Genomic DNA, 15,634 nt, shown 5'->3' with positions numbered 1-15,634 from the left:
TTGAAATTTCAGTAGACTTTTATTGCTTCAATCATTTTTTTTTTTTAAACATTACAAAATATAGTTTGCATTTTCTAAGTTCTTCAACAAATTATAAAGGCAGGGTTTCACATCTCAGGTAGAACAAGATACTCACATATCTGTCATAAAAACTAACAAAATATAATTTATGGTTTCGGAACTTGCTTTGGATTTTGTTACAAAAGAAGACAAAATACACAAACAATACACTATATTCAATACAAAAACAGGCATAAAAAAAAACCTGATGCTGTGCTTTTCCTAAAGGTATTCAGTATAATAAATACTAAAAATCTGGCTATGTTCAGGTACTGCCACTGAACAATGGAAGACAAAACACGATTTTATCCAAGATACTAAACAGGAGAAGTAGGAAAAAAAATGAACAATGTTTTGTCCATAACTAGGGGGGAAAAAAAAAGTGTTAAATGTTCAAGTTCCCATTACATTAAATGCACCCAGTTCATTACAAACGCAAAATCACTCATTGTCATTTTCATCCTAAAATGTACGAAATAAAACTTCAGTTAAAACATTTTTGATTACATCCAACACTGGGACTTAGAAACAATAAGATAAATATCATTGATTATTAAGCAGGATTTATCAACACTTTAGTTTACAAGGACCTTTATCATCATCAAGTAATATATATATTGAACCAACACAGAGGAACAATCCCTGTTTGGTTATTTAATGTATGTCACCGTATTTCTTTTTGATAACTGTGTACTTAAAAAACAAACAAACCTACAGCGGCAGATTTCATCAGCTAAACTAACTGGCTAGGTTGCTTCTTGAGTAGTAGTCAACATAGGTTTCCTAATATCTTTCTCACAAAGTTGGATAAAAGTACTTAGCTGGTGGACTAGGTCAACTCCATAAATACTAAAGTAATGGACTGAAGAAATTAAAGTATGATGGGTAGTGGACACTTAACTCTGGGCTCTTGTTCTGCAATTTGGTACATGAAAATACAAGCCCTATTGGCACCTATATGATTGGCTGTTAGGCGACCCTATTAAGTGTAAAGTGTAATATTACTGAAAATGCATGCCATGGGCAGTAAAGAAGCTGTGAGGTTATCAAGCAGCAAATCATCAGAACATGAGCACAATGTGTATTTTATTTGCCACATTTTTTTACAAACACCTGTGGAGGGTGTGATCATTGCGACAAACTAGGTACAAGAAATCAAAGTGGTACAGTGCACTATACCAAGCTCCTGGCTGAGGGCCATTATCCAAAACCCATCACTAAGCATGTGCAATAGTAACACAATGCAGATCAATTTGACAAATGTTACAGGTCAACCGAAAGATTAATAAATCCTCCACTATTTTGTCACATAACTGACACAGATACAGCAAGTGGAGAAAAGCGGACAGAAAATAAAAGTACAAAAAGTTTTAGTAACATTTTCCTATTAGTAACTATAGGGAGACTGAAAATAAAAGCTGATAGATGTTGGCAAAATACCAAAAATAAACTTACCACCAAAGCAAAGGGAAGAAAACAAAGCACATGCGGTATGTCATTTTGAATGTGGAACCCTATTCAAATGTAAGAAAAAACTGTCAAGTACACGGTCCACGAACAAAGAAAAAACTTCTGTAACTGAAAGTAATCTGTAACTGGCTGTTTTATGGGTTCCAGCACTTGGAAAGTCATAAATATTCGCACTCCCCGTGATGAACCTAATTATACATTTTCTGACTCATTTGGTTCTGTGTTTTTTAGGCTACTTTCTCATCTTAGTGCTACAAAATGGCGGTCTCAAATGTACGGATACAAGCTACGGGTAACAGTTCATTTTTGATAAAATGTCTATAGAGAAAATCAAATAGTTATAGTAAAATGTTGATAATTATACCAGTCCTTATTTAAAATACAGGACACATAAGAACACACCGTCATCTATGAAGACATATCTGGAAGCTTATGCAGTAGACAAGAAGAAACATGAACTAAATCCATCTATTTAGCATGCGGTTCCTGAGAGCACCTATTACACTAACCATGTAAATTCTATTTCAACATAATAGCGCACAGTTGAATTTAGTAACACTGTTTAGGATTTCTTGTAGAAGGCCATGTACACACAAGAACACTGCTATCACCGCAACCCAACAGCTGATGGCCATCACATAATCCTTTCATGACAGCAGTAAGCGTTGTACATTAGCACCTATCTATGCACTTGGCGTTCCTAAAATATAGCATGCAGCATAAGTGATGTCTACTTGAAGCTCAAATACCAGCCTGAAACTGGAATCCACCAGCCAAACATCTACTGCACAAAAGGCAAACATATCTGGAAATGCGTGTATGTGACCTTAGTAGTTGAAAAGTAGGACTGACGTGTCCAAAAGCATGTAGAAAGTACTTTTGCCTGCCGATGAGTATAAATACCCTGTGTGAAAAATACCAAATATATGGCTCATTCCATACGTGTCTTATAATTACAAAAACAAAGTGAACTGCTGATCCAGGATCTATCTGTCTGCTCTTAAGCTTACATGTCTTAAGCTATTTTAATATGGTATTGCTACACTAAAACTGACTAACTAATGGAAAAAAACCCATACTGGGCTGATGATCATGGTCTTCCTTTGATCAAAGAACTGAAAATGAGGGATACCAATGATGTTACATGTCATCTCTGAATATATAGTACATATGTACAGTAGATATAAAACTAGCAAAAATGTACATTGAAATCAATTTCAAGTGATGGCAGATGCTTGCCTTACTGAGTTATACATAACAAATGATACCAAACTGCAATATTCACCATCCCTTCAAACCAATTTCCTTTCAGCAATCAAGGAGTTACAACAGAACAATAACATACATCATTCACATAGTAACCCTATGCTTTAAAAAGAGTGGGAGGTGTTTACAGCATAAAAATAATTAAGTAGAACTTAGTGTTCAGATTCAAACATCTAGGGAAATGTATCAAGTTTATTATACAACCCCAGATCATTTCATTATTGAAATACAAAAATATCTCTTAACAGTCACTGCTAAATTGACAGGGCACTATAATTCACAGCACCATCCTATGCAACCTATAAAAGAAATTCACACAACAGATTACAATTAAACTGCCACATTAATTCTTTGTAGCAAATTTGGCAAGAAATTATTATAAAAGGTCCTACACTGGGACCTACTAAGCACTGTTGCGGCATATTGCACAAAAAAACCTGAGTTATATCATTGAAAAGAGCCCTGGGCCCATATCAAACTTTAGAAAAATAGCAATATAGGTCATTATTGTATTTTAAGGGCTATTCAGTAGCCTTGTATTATACAACACAAAGGTAGGGCTATGATGAATCAATGTATTTATTTAACGTGGCTGTTACATATGGATTTGTGAAAGTTCAGGAAATAAATGATTAACACATAGTAAACTATACTTAAGAAAATTACTAAAATACTTCCTATGGCTTGTATGAGCTATAATGCACCAGCTTTTGTACATGTATTCTGGGGTTCACTGATTCACACACAGGTCACCATGAAGACCATACACCTATGCATTTTACAAAAGGCTGGGATACAACAAGTGTTGGTGGTACCCTGGTTGGTGAATAATGCGATTGAGCAGTACTGAAATCTACATCTCCTGTAGAAAGCAATGTGAAAATGTAGCCACAGCCTGATGGAAGAAGTTATAGCAATGTAACAGCATCACTTTAAAATAAACCTGATAAAAAAGCAAGCAGGGGCTGCCATGGCCAGCTGGTTTCAACATGTAAATTGCCTTGCTATTATTTCTCCATTAACAAAGTAAATCTATAAAGATGGTAATCTGCAAGTTGCTTTGTTATAAAGGTATAAACTTAGAGGCTGTCCTCCTAATGGTCCCTGGTTTAGCTGCCTAATGAGCCCTAGAAGAGACAGCCAGTAATGTCTGGAAATCTAAATTACCATCATGCATGTTTTTTTCAAGTTATTAAAGCTGAGAGTTTTGCCGCTTAAACCTTTACAGAGAAGGCCAACAATGACAGCTTCTATACTTCTTCATTTAATTGGATTCCTATCTCTGAATTCCTATGCAATCCAATCAGTTATGGGGACACTGCTAGATAAATACTTGTTATGGAACAATGAGTAGTAAATAAGGATGACAGCCATGGAGATTTAGGCGGACCTAAACTTAAAACTGCTGACTAGAAGCAGAAGGACATTTTCATTTATGTGACAGTGCCTAGGGCTCACAACTATCAGGAGTTTAATAGAGCCACACTTGTTTCTAATTACTGGGTTAGACTTATAGTATTCTCAGAAGGTAGAGTCCAAGAACAAAATGAACACTGACGACCTTAATCTTAGTAATTAGGTGTTACATACATTTCAGTGGAGACAGTGGTTGTCTCAGTCTAGGTCTGCTTTTAGCTTTAGGAATCAATTCGGCAGCTTCTCTAGTTCTAACAGGTTTCTTTCAAAGGTGCCCACAAACATTAGATATCCAAGGTTTGAGGGCTATGATTTTAGCTGAGAACTTCAGCCAGCTACGTAAAGGACTGCAGGAAACTTCTGCCTCATAAAGATATCAATCACAGCGAGAACTTTAACTGAATTAATTCTATAAATCTGATGCCAAAACAGTAGTGGTACCCAAGTTACCAACAATAATGTAGGATGTGGTTGGGTGGCCAGAAGCTTTCAATTTATATTTCTACCAAAGTCCTTTTGGCTTTCTAATGTCTATGGGCTTGTTGGCTCCATAGCATAGCATGGGCTTGTTGGCTCCATAGTCTGTGATTGCTAATATTGAGTGTTTTATCTTTATAAATGAGGTTATATTAAACAGTAACATTTCAATTTATGTTATGGAGGTATATAATCCGCTCGAACTGTCCCTTACTATGCTGGCCTTACTGATTTACTGAAAATTGATGCAGCTGATAAAGTGGGTGACATACGACATTACAGCAACCTATAAAAATATGTAAGAAAAGAAGTGCATTAAAAATATACATCCTTGTGGGAATACATTGCTATGGAGTTCTTGGGAATGACAAATAGAGTTTTTATGTACTCAAACAATATTGTTGGATGACAGGTTTTTACATATACAATAAAATCAATTAAAAAAAAGGTTTATTAAAACTCCTATTGAATAAATAATTGTTGAGTGATCATTCTGTGTCATATTATTACAGTTGGATACAGCCCATTTTGGATCCTATACAGTATTTACAGTGCTAATAATTTATCAGGCGCACACACAGTATATTGGAAATGTTTTTGTTTTTTTTACACTTTGATGGTCTGATGATCATTGGAAACAACGTACATCCATTCTCGCGGACTTACACACGCACAAAACACACACATACACGTTCTTTCTTGACACGGTTCTATACGGAGGTCTCGGCGTCCACATACTTGCGGAGAGAGCTGTCATCAAGTGTGATTTTTACACTTACTGGTTTGTCAGGGCTGTGAAAAATAAACAGATCCTGAATGAAATATAATTATATCCATTGGATGTAAACAAAAAACATCAAGTGTTAAAATACGTATTTAAATACCTAAATCTTGAACTGAAGTAGAATAGTCAAAGGCATTCCAGAGAAAACAAGAAGCTGTATTAGGTTTTAGTAAGTTGCAATAAAATAAGATCTTAGAAAGGTACACAAGAGAAAGTCAACATGCATGGGTTATGAGTAATAATATCTCAATCCTGTATTTTTTGGGGTTCTCCAGCCCAAAGTGAACTCCTGCTTTAGACCTATCTGTGTAGTAACACAAGTTGGGGGTCTCCCATTACCCATTTGCCGCAAGAACTATTGTACAGTTTGGAAGTGCAAAGTTAGGTGATGTCGAAAACAGATTGACCATCAGATTGCCTGTTTATTAAAAATCAAATCATCATTGTAGAGAAAGCTGGATACTGCCCTAACCCCCAGTATTGAAGATAAAATCTTAAAAGTCTGTTACAGGTTAAAATGAAGGTAGGGACCCCCTCCAAGGTAATGTGGAAGAGTCTTAAGCGAGAGTTCACTTTTATCATTGAAATTCCCTTTAACGTGTCCAAAGAATACTTTGCATGCATAGTTTATGCCTAACTGTATATTAGGCCATTGATGGCACAATATAAATGAACCTATAATATCCTCCTGTGGGGTGTGTTGGAGGATCTCTGTACTGTACCTGGCTGAGAATCTTTCCTGTAATTTTTACTCCTGTTGGTCTCTGGATTTGCTTCTTCGAGGGCGCGATCTCCTATGTTACACGACAGGTTCACTAACAAGAAACATTTTTACTGGGCCATAACCAACCCCACCAACGTTTCATAAAGACATTGGTGTTCCTCTTGCCTTGGGGGCTGGAGAGGGCTGATAAGATTCAAAATATCATCAACACAGGCTTTCTATCTAATACCAGTTTTATTAGTGAGAAATCAGAGCCAAGTGCTGCACTCCACAACTCTGCACTCTCAAACGTAAGCAAGTGCATTCCTTTGCAATGACAATGCATACTGGACATGCTGTGCGCATCTGCTTCTGGTTGACACAACGGACATGTATAAAGAGATAACTGTGTGTGAGATAAAAGAACTTCAGATTGTTTAAAAAAAATTAACAGTAGCTTTTGGAAGCCCTACATATAACTATTTCCTGTCTTTGCAAAAGGGGGACAGCTATGAAGAAGTGCAATGAATGAAAATCTTTCATATTTTGGGTTTAGGCCCATCCCCTCTGCATTGTACTGGCATTGGCATTTCCTTTTGCAATGCAAAGTCAAAGCCAAGCTTTTTTTTACTGATTCTACTTAACTATGATCTGCAGGAAATATTTATTTACATTTGGTTATTATCCTATTCTCAGTGAGTGGCACTGAAGCACTATAAATTACTATTTTTTTAAACATAGGAGGATTGTGTCAAAAGAAAACTTCGTTTTCAAGCAATGCTTGAGTGGGGGCGGGGGCAGTATATATAGATATAACTTCTTATCTATTTTTTGACAAATGTTTTTAACAGCACTTTTATACATGTCACATTGTTTTGTAGCAGACTGTTTCACTTACCTATACTTTAACACTGAAATATTTTTACAACCTGTCAGAGACAACTTCATGTTAGCCCTGTTATCTTAGCCAGACATAGAAGAATATATTCCTTGGTTGGGCATGAAAAAGTACACATATTGCTTGAATGCTTATGGCATACATTGTCATCATTATTTTGTCTTTACTTATGTCCCTATTTTGTTAAGGTGAGTCATCTGCTTTTCACTGCATGTACAAAGCACGAGTTCAGGAGAACCTTTGTCTGTCATTCTTAGCCTTGTATCGCCAAACCAGCTAACCTTGTATCACTAACCTAGCTTTTGTCACTAACTCAAGACAAACATATAGGCCACAATATCTAATATCTATATGCATGTTTGTAGTCTGTGGGGTACAGGAGGGATAATAAGATCCCCAAAGCCTGCACCTTCAAGAAAGTCAACAGTAGTAATTTCTTTATATCTATACTGACATGTTTCCTTTAAATACAAATCGAAAATACAGCACGATTCATTTAAAAAAAAAAAATCATGTAACAGACATATTTGCGATTATTATTTGCAAAGCTGCAGCAGAAGCTTAAGATGCATTATCCATATGTTCTAATTGCATTAGTAAGCAAAGAATAAGCAATTGGCCGAAGCGCTTCCTATGTTACATCGCTGGAAAGATTTGCAGCTTATAAAGCAGTCTAATTCCAATGATAAAAGTACTTTCTACAACAAGCTTTTGGCATTTTGCATAAATTAACAGGGAAAGACAATAAAATGTAATTCATAAAACTCATGTAAGCCTAAATATTTATACAACACAACACTTACCATTATTTACATAAATATCCACTAAGTATGCAAAGAATCGGACAGGGATTCTAGCTATGGGAAAGCAGGTTACCTCCCCATGTGATAGTGCTGGGAGTAATCATCCTCCCGGATCTGATCCATCACCGTCCAGTTTTGAGGATTACCCAAGGTAGACTCTTGCAGCGGTGAGGCAGTGAAGGGTGAGGGTCTAGACGAAAACCTTGCTAAGGGTTGGGCTGTCTGTAGGCATGATCATAATGTGTAATATGACACTTTAAAAGGAAACCTGTGTTGACAGATTCTGACATTTCTGAGCACCTCCAAGAAATGGTAGTTGTCTGTCATCTCCATCTTTTACACACTCTTGAGTCACAGACTTAGAACAATATGCAGAATACTCATTATCAGCATTCTTGACATAGGTCTGTAGGTAAGTACTGAAGTTATCAAATCACAACAGCAAAGCAGCTAGTATTGGCTTCTCAAAACATAGGTTTCCATTTTTCTAGCAAACCAAACCATCCGGTCTCTGAAACCCTAGGGTAAATCAGCAATTTCTGCTTTCTTGTAGACAGTTCCTGCAAACACTCAGTCTTCAGTGTTTGAAAAAGACACGGTTTTGAAGAATCCCTTTTCACTACAGGGTCACGGGTACAAAAAAACCAAACCCGTAACAGAAGAGACAATTAATTTATTAATTGTCATTATTGGATGTATGATGACTGAGGGGAGCAGGGTGACAGGTTTTTAACACAGCCGAAGGGCTGAAAACCATAGGGGAGCAAGGGAGCAATAGGAATTTAACACATTATCTGCCAGTAAAGTAAGTACATTGACTCTTCTCTTAAAGGCTTGATTTAAAAAAATAAGTGATCTGGTGGTCAAAGGGTGACTTATCCGCATAGTATTTGATACATACTTAAAAGCGTAATTAGACAATTAGTGAGATAGCTACCTCTGGTTAGACTTGGATTTGGCATTTTCTGGATTCATTGAAAGAGCCTTCCACTGTGCTGTTTTTGCCATCTCATCTGATATGTTTACAACTGATGGATCAAGGCTAGAGAACAAACATAAGTTGATGTTAGTAGCTTACCCTATGTGAGCATTAATGGAGTTATTTTCTAGGAAGCTTGTGTATATCTTCTTTGTATTTATCATTTTTAAAATATGAGTTACAGATGGTGGTTTTTCAAAAAAAAAAAAAAAAAAACAAGAGCCTAATTCAGAGAAGAACTTTCACTTTGCATTTAATTTCTGAAAGCTCTACTAGGGAGTGATGTGAAAACAGTCACCCCTGTGAAAATCTCTCTAACTGTATGGTATGGTAGCAAAAGCAGGGGTGTTTGATACTATGTTGTTTATCAAAACTCCACCTCTGACCACTTCACTTGTCTGCCAGCAGAACTGGTAAAAGGATGTCCCAGAAAAAAAACATCCTGCTGCAAGCAATTCAACCTGGTTTAATTATAAATCATTTTAGGCCTAATGCCAAAGTGGTGCGAAACTTTGGAGCCTGAATGATGGGGTCCATCATTTATGTGAGCCTAAGACCGCACACATTAAAGAAACCCCGTCACCAGCTTAACATAATTTTGGGTAACAGTACTGAAAAATCAAGTATCTTAAATGCAGTGTTTTTTTCTCCTTTGGATAAATATGTTGTGTTCACTTGCAATATGCCTTTGAACGTGCTAAAAATTCTCACTCCTTGCATGTCAAAACCCTCTTCTCTTCTGGAGTATCAAGTTGCTCTCTGCTGGTTCCTTCCTTCCAACATAGGGTCTGATTTATTAAAGCTCACCAAGGCAGGAGAAGATAAACTTCCATTAGTGAAGCTGGGTGATCTGTATGTTTTCAATCCTGGACCAGATCCAGGTTTGCTTTATCACCCAGCTTCACTGATGAAAGTGAATCCTTTCCAGCCTTGGTGAGTTTTAATAAATCAGGGCCAAAATCCTTTAAAAGCTCCTAGGAAGGAGTAAAGGGGAATATTATAGTGTTACTTAAGGGTCAGATCAGAAATCAAAGTCTGACATCACAACCAAGATGGTGACTCCCATAAGAAGTCTCAGGGCTCTAGAATATCTACATAGAAAAGGCTTTTATAGGTAAGTAATAAGCATAGGATATGATACATGCATAAAAGAAATCTTATGGGAAGAGCTTTGTTTAAATGGATAGTCCGCCAACATGGTATCTAAACACTACTGCATACATGTCCACTATGTAAACAACATTTCTAATTGCATACCTGTACTTCAAGCTTTTCACTGGAATTTGTAGAACATTCCTGCCTTCATAGGCCAGCTGAACATTGTCACTGTCATCCACCTGGAGCATTCGCTCTGCTTCCTGCAGAAAAAGTGCATAATCATTCCCAACGAGATATTCATATTACTTTGTCTTTATAGTTAATTGGCTTTAAAAATACAGTTTTATCATTAGTAACACACCTATCATAAACACCCCTTGCAATGACATGCTTTCAAGTAGGCTAGCATGCCTGACAACAAAGATCATTCAATTATAAAATACACAGCATGCAATATAAATGACATTTTCTTATACTCATTCTGATTTATTGCATGGCATGTATCTGCAATTAGTCATATTCTGGACAGCCAGCCTGGACAGCACCTGCTTGGATGCAAATGACAACTTTCTATGTTTTGTCTTTAATATGTATCAAACAAATCCCTTTGTAAATCCTAATTCTCAAATCCTTGTACAGGCTTTACAGTACCCACTTGGCTGGTTCTCATATAGGTCTGTAGAAGGTTGTAAAAAGTATCTATAGCCAAACAGCAGTACACCGTGTACAACTTCTTTGTACACGGCAAACATTAAAAACATTCAGTAACAAAAAGATGGCCAAAGATGAAAAACCCTGATCCAGTTGTAAAAATGTAAACATTATTTGTTAGTATGTCTATAACTAAAACAAATTTGTTAACTTTAGATAGAATTGGGAATGGGGTCACATTTGGGAGATTCTCACGTCTTGTCCTGTAGACTCAGCAGAGAGTGATAAGATCACGCCAAAATAAGTGAAATCTTCTCTCAGGCTGCATATAGATGCTAGACTTTCACTATCAGAGCTGAATATTCATGATCGACCTAAAATTTCACCTAAAATAGTATTACTGTCCGCAGATAAAGTTTAGCAATCTACTGTGCCGGATCATTCAAAAAACTAACAAAAACTATAGTAGTATTCTAATAGGAAGCAAACGGTGGGGTGCCTAACATTCATCTTACCCCTTTTTTCTCCATGAAATATGCAGCTGCTAAGCCTGTCTATACAGCACTCATTTTGTCATTGTGACTGCTGGAGGATTTGCCAAATTTGGGTATAAAAAGACTGGGGTTCTAGTCCCCCACTACTCCAAAACACTAACATCTAAAACCTAGGATTTTTTTTAATTACCCCACAAGCACATTTTCCAGAATGTAGAAGAAAATCTTTATGTTATAATATAAAAATGTAATTTGTCAGCAATATTTATTTTCCATTTTGGTACAGGTGTAACATTAATTTAGTTCTAATGTTAGACTTTCTATCCATTTGTACATCAATTTATGTAGACGTAGATTTGTTAGATTATAACAATCATACCAGTTAAACACTAGCAAATAAAACATCCTCTGACTTTGGTTGCTACTGAATACATGCAAAAAAAGAAACCAAACTGTGCTGGTTGAATGACAATTTTTGTGACATTGTTAATTGTTGAAATACATGAGCTGTATTAATACATACATACATACATGGGGCACCGACAAAGACCTATTATACTGTTTCCAGTGTTCTGCTACTGTTGTATAATCAAATGTTTGTCACTCAAAACAGAAAAAAACTCAATTCTGGTATTAAAATTTTTTTAATAAAATAAGCAGATTGCACACTCTAGAAGTCTGCACACTATTTAAAACTTTCAATAACGTACCTCAGGCGAGTCATCTTCAATCTTCTCGTTTTGTAAAGGAGAAAGGAAGAGGATCGTCAAAAGCCAATTTATTCCTCTCCAAAGCTATATTTTTATGCATACATTAGCAGCAAAGTATATGCACAGCATGCTGCAGTTTCTTTGTGAAATCTAATTTATTTTGGTATTTTAAAATCTAAGTATATAAAAGTACAGCCAAATGTTATCTAAAAATAGTGGATGAATAGGAACTACCTATAGACATTACATAGCAGGAAGGATCTAGGGAAGTTTACAGTGATGTCTATGGCTTCTTTTCACACTTGTTACTCTTACTATTCTATCTTCTGCATTCAAATGCGCATAGCAGCTAGTCAATAGGTGTTAAAAGGTATATCTATTTAGGGAAAAAAGCACAAACTTTCCTATTATGAACAGTACCTGGGTAAAACACAAGGGTCTGGTACCACTATATTGGAGAAAGAAAACAAAAGACTACCTCTTTCTCCTTTTTCTTCTTATCATCCTCTTTCTTTTTCTTACTTTCAGGCATCAAATCATCCAGCCAGCTCAGCTCACGTTTGGTGAAACAAAAGTCCAATAACTTGCGAATAAACACCAGAGCAAGGACCTTAAACACAAAACAAGATTTATACATTGTGGCATATAATGCAAGAAGGGACAACGCATCATCTGCCTGTCTGGGAGCACAGCTTACATCTAAAGGTACAGCAACCTGCTATTAGGACATGCACAAAACACATAATCATGGATATATAAGGGTGCAAGAAGGATAGCCCCTTTTTTAATAGTAAGGTATAAAAAGAGTTTACATGCTTATTTGTTACCTAGACTTCGAAGTAAAATATGAGTTAAAAAAAATGCAATGAATTTTTGTTTTACTAAAATAAATGTTACAATTTTGGAAAAAATTAAATTACCATCATAGGAAACACAACAGCAGCTTGAGATACTTTGATAACCCATAAAAGAACAAGGCAAGTGAGCTGTATGACGGTGAACACGTGCACTTTCCATAGGGGAACATAACGCAAGTAGATGAGGTCTGGCTGATGCTTGGCTGGCATCCCAAATAGCTTTATCCGATCGAAGAACTGCGGACAGACAAGAAAAGAAATAAGTAACAATGCGGACCAACAATCTGTAAATAGAGAGGACTGGTATAACCAGCTACAGGAACATGCATATTTGCAATTAATACATTAACATGCAGGTTTGTTGGCACTGCAGTATAAATAATCTCAGATTACAATAAACAAACACATCTACAGTATGTGCACCTATCCGCTGACTACTACCCAAGTGATTGACTAAAGCTGCATACACACTTCCAAAAATTATCATTGAAAACGAACAACCCATCAGCCGAAAGGTGACCAATGACGCCGACGAACCAGAATTGTCGTTCGAAATGAAAAACCGTCACGGCAGATCTGATTGGCCAACGATCGTTCACTATCATGTGTACAGTCATTCGGTGAACGTGCATTTTTCTGCAATACATTTTCCCCTCTGCATGTCACTCCCTGCATCGTTCAAATGATTGTATCTAGCGTGTGTACACTATTGGTGGATTATTTTTTAAACGATCGTATCATTAAAGCATGTACAGAATTATGCACAATTTGATTGTTCAAGAATAATCGTACATAATTGTTGATCGGTCTTTATCATTCGTTTTCTAACGATAATTATTGGAAGTGTGTACCTAGCTTAAGTGTGCTAATCGATACATTCAATTACCCAGACTGCTAAACTCTATACACTATAATGAACAGTAATTCTACTATAATTGTTTGGAGTAAATCTGTATATGGAGGACTTACCTGGATACCCTTTAGTGAAGACACTCCCATATAAAGAAACACACCATACAAAACCGGCATTGGAATAAACTGTAAAGAATCACACAAAATGTTAGCAAGGATTTATCATCATAAGCTGCAAAATTTACAATGTTCTTTACAAAAGGAAAAGGAACTTTATCTTTTGTTTTTAGCCCTGTGACTATATTTTTCTCTGTTCTCATTGGACTGAAAATAATAGTCAATGCTTTTTCAATTTCCGGGCACAAATTTTTTAGTAGAGTTTTATGTAGAGTGATAAAGAAGGAAGGGTTTAAATCATTTTCCCACGGTTGTGTATGATGTCAATTGGGAGATTTTATCTTCCTTTCCATCCAGGTGATGGGTGATAGGACAGGAAAAAACACAAAACCTAGAGAAGTTTTCTCACTTAGAATACATAGCCAGCAAACAAAATCTAACCCATGCCTTACCAGGCTTGTAAATTAGAATTAACAATAGCAATACGCCCTACAGGCATCGCCTGCGTGAAAGTGGCAACTCTGCTCTTAACTCAGGAGCACCACAGCATCATTGCCGTAACCTTGTTCAGAAGAATGCAGGCAACAACCATACTGGTCTAAATGTCACTCTCTCAACAAAAGATGTTTAAATTGTCCACTGCCTCCCTTAAAGTTGGAGAAAGGGGGGCCTTATTTGATCTACATGACACCCATCACAGACAAGTGACAGGGAGAACCTCCCCACAATTAAAAAAGTTAGTAGTTGCTCTATCCAAACCAAAAAAAAAAAAAAAGATAGAAATAAGTTTTGCTGGAGTTGGACTTTAGCAAAAACTCCCCAACATGCTATTTGATAGGTTCCATTTCAGGGATGAAATTCAAGAATGAACACTGAACAGTCTGAACCTGTGTAACAGGCCTGCAGTGCCATTGTTAACATTGTCATTGTTAAAAGTCTGGACAAACTGGTGGATTCACACTGTGGGCTGTGACTAATGATGGCAGCACACAACATAACAAAAAAAGGTTCTTCTTGCCCCACATACACTAACAATAGGGTTATATTAATTTCTGTACATCTCAATTTTCATCAGTTGCAATGGAATGCAACAGTGAGCATGACATGCATTTTACCTTTAGGATGCAGAAATGCTTTAAACACCACATCTTTTTCTCTTATGCAAGCATATGCAGTATCTATTTTCATTATCTATACACAAATGTACTACAAATATAATCCCTCATGTTTATGGCAAGTAATGCAATGACAGACACCAAGCACATTTATGTGCATAAATTCTGCTATGAATAGGTCAGCATGTCATCTTACCTTTAAAACAGAGGTCATAAATACGGACAGTCCCATCAGAACAAAGATCAAAAGACCTGTCACTCTTTGCTCTTTGATACCGAGGAATTTTGGCTGCTCTCCTGGAGCCGAGCATTCTGATTCTACTTTTAAGCTGTTAACATGGCTGATGGATAGGACAGTAGCAGCTACAAACCATGGCAGCCCCATGAGAGAGCACACACCCAGCATGATGGCAACCATGAACAAGTCCAGATGATACCCGCATCCTTTCTGTAACAGCAAGCACAAACAAATCTGATAAAGCCACTTGCCTTCACCTCAATCTCCTAGACTACTTATTACTTTTTTTGTAAATTTAATTGATCAGAAAAAAATTTAATGCAATATGAAGGCACAAATGTTGACTTTATAACAAATGGGTAAACATGATTGATTGTTTGTTAACCGCTGTAGTACCTAATGGTTTATGTTAATGCAGAGATCGAAAATATTGCTATAGTAAGTTGGATTGAGGATGTTCAGTGTTGGATGGAAAGCAGATCTGGCAGCAAAATATTTATTTAATGCATGCTTTTTTTATGTATAGGTATACCGCTTACAGGTATTTGAACCTCTTAAAACCAACCAGCCAGTTTGAACTTTGTTAACCACCTAGCCGGTATGCCCGACCTTCGTACGGGCAAAAAAAAATGGCTAGGATGGTTAA

At 36.6% G+C, this 15,634-nt stretch overlaps 1 protein-coding gene across 1 annotated transcript in view; it reads right to left on the bottom strand.

Annotated features, from left to right (window-relative positions):
• The window catches only part of SLC4A7 (solute carrier family 4 member 7), a 90,322-nt gene continuing 74,688 nt past the window's right edge, over window positions 1-15,634 (bottom strand). The window contains 8 exon segments of the mRNA XM_072413379.1: window positions 1-5,481; window positions 8,815-8,919; window positions 10,114-10,214; window positions 11,810-11,830; window positions 12,288-12,419; window positions 12,730-12,903; window positions 13,636-13,704; window positions 14,947-15,222. Of these exon segments, the coding sequence (XP_072269480.1) occupies window positions 5,400-5,481; window positions 8,815-8,919; window positions 10,114-10,214; window positions 11,810-11,830; window positions 12,288-12,419; window positions 12,730-12,903; window positions 13,636-13,704; window positions 14,947-15,222 (960 nt within the window). The 3' untranslated portion in view covers window positions 1-5,399.

Source organism: Pyxicephalus adspersus, chromosome 5, assembly GCF_032062135.1.
Source record: "Pyxicephalus adspersus chromosome 5, UCB_Pads_2.0, whole genome shotgun sequence".
Taxonomy (NCBI): domain Eukaryota; kingdom Metazoa; phylum Chordata; class Amphibia; order Anura; family Pyxicephalidae; genus Pyxicephalus; species Pyxicephalus adspersus.
This window is presented reverse-complemented; position numbering and strand designations above follow the sequence as displayed.